At 35.9% G+C, this 1,512-nt stretch overlaps 1 protein-coding gene across 4 annotated transcripts in view; it reads right to left on the reverse strand.

Moving 5' to 3' along the window:
• LOC107744507 (ensconsin-like) overlaps nt 1-1,512 on the reverse strand; it is a 40,373-nt gene that overhangs the window by 21,378 nt on the left and 17,483 nt on the right. For all 4 annotated transcript variants that reach the window (XM_016558188.1, XM_016558186.1, XM_016558187.1 and 1 more), the window contains exon 2: nt 1,063-1,164. In XM_016558188.1, coding sequence (XP_016413674.1) covers nt 1,063-1,164 — 102 coding nt within the window. The remainder of the gene's footprint in view (nt 1-1,062; nt 1,165-1,512) is intronic.

Genomic DNA, 1,512 nt, shown 5'->3' on the forward strand with positions numbered 1-1,512 from the left:
CTTTTTTAAAATCTTGGCTTACATAAATTTTTACGTATGCCATGTCATGCCATAGCATCATTAAACTAGCATCTAACAATGGACAAAAGTGTTTTTTTTTCTCTAACCTATGGTTCTGTAACCATAAAGGCTCCTGTGTAATTTGCCCCTTGACTAAGCATTTAAAGAATTTAGGGGAAGCATTTCAATAATCCTATGAATGCACTTAAAGAATGCAGAATCTAATCGTTATAATCGAATCGAATCGAATTTAATTGTGAATCGAATCAAATCGAATCGTTCCAAGTTTGCAAAAATCGTTCTTGAATTGAATCGAAAACCTATGGATCGTGTATCGAATCGAAGTCTACCCAAAGATTCACAGCCCTAATGCTAACTGTTCTGTCTTTGGCTGCACAGACGAGCACAGAACACTGTTTAGAGTAGGGATGCACCGAATGTTTGGCAACCGAAATTATTCGGCCGAAAATAGCAAAAAAAAAGCTCTTTCAGTGTTCGGTTTTCAGCTGAATAAGTGAAAAGACCGAATAAATTGTACCGAACAATGACGTGACGCGATCAAATAGAGGCCTTCCGTCTTAAAGGGACAGCATTCCTAATTAAGTACCTATCCTTGTCATTAATGTTAACCAACAAAAGATGTTAAATAAATGTACAAATGTTAAGTAAATCTACTGTATCTGAAAAATGAGTTTAATTTGTATCTCTTTCGTATTTGTCTTATTGCGCTTCTTTTTCAAAATTTATAAATTATAAATATTATCTATATTATATATGAACAACTATAATTTTACAATAATGTTCAGTATGTGGAAAATAATGTGTTTTTTTAACTTTAAACCGCATAAACACATTTCATTACACCAAATACACAAAATAATGTTTTTTTTAGCAGCATCATATGACCCCTTTAATAAATAAAAATACATTCATTAAAATTTTTTATTTACATTCATAATTAATTTTGTTTCAGTTTAAAATTCTGAACTACTTGCACAACTGGGCCTTCAGAAAAAACCTGCAGTGACAGACAGACTGAGACCTGAGATCATCGTTTGTTACCTGGCCTGGTCTGGCTCTTCATTGTGCTGGCTGGAGCTGGTGGTGTTGGGCTGTTCCCTGCCTGGCTGCGCCGTTCCTCTGCCTGCGCCTGCGCAGCTGCAGCTGGAAATGAAACAAGACAAAACGCACATAAAAACAGGTATCACTACTGCTTAAACAGGAAAGAAAAAAAAAAAAAGAGGAAAGAGGAAACAAGCAAGATCTAGAGCATTAAGATTTAATCTTAAAGGTGACATATCATGAAAATCTGACTTTTCCAGGTTTTAAGTGCTATAATCAGGTCCCTGGTGCATCTACCAACCAAGGAAACGTGAAAAAGATTAACCCAGCAACTTAGTTTTGGGAAGCCTTTTTCTGCAAGCGTCTGAGAAAACGAGCGCGTCTGATTTCGCTCACTTGGTGACGTGGCAAAAGGATCTCATTATAATATTACCGCCCCTTAATCTGTAA

This window comes from Sinocyclocheilus rhinocerous, unplaced genomic scaffold (assembly GCF_001515625.1).
Source record: "Sinocyclocheilus rhinocerous isolate Xijiao unplaced genomic scaffold, SAMN03320098_v1.1 scaffold557, whole genome shotgun sequence".
Classification (NCBI taxonomy): domain Eukaryota; kingdom Metazoa; phylum Chordata; class Actinopteri; order Cypriniformes; family Cyprinidae; genus Sinocyclocheilus; species Sinocyclocheilus rhinocerous.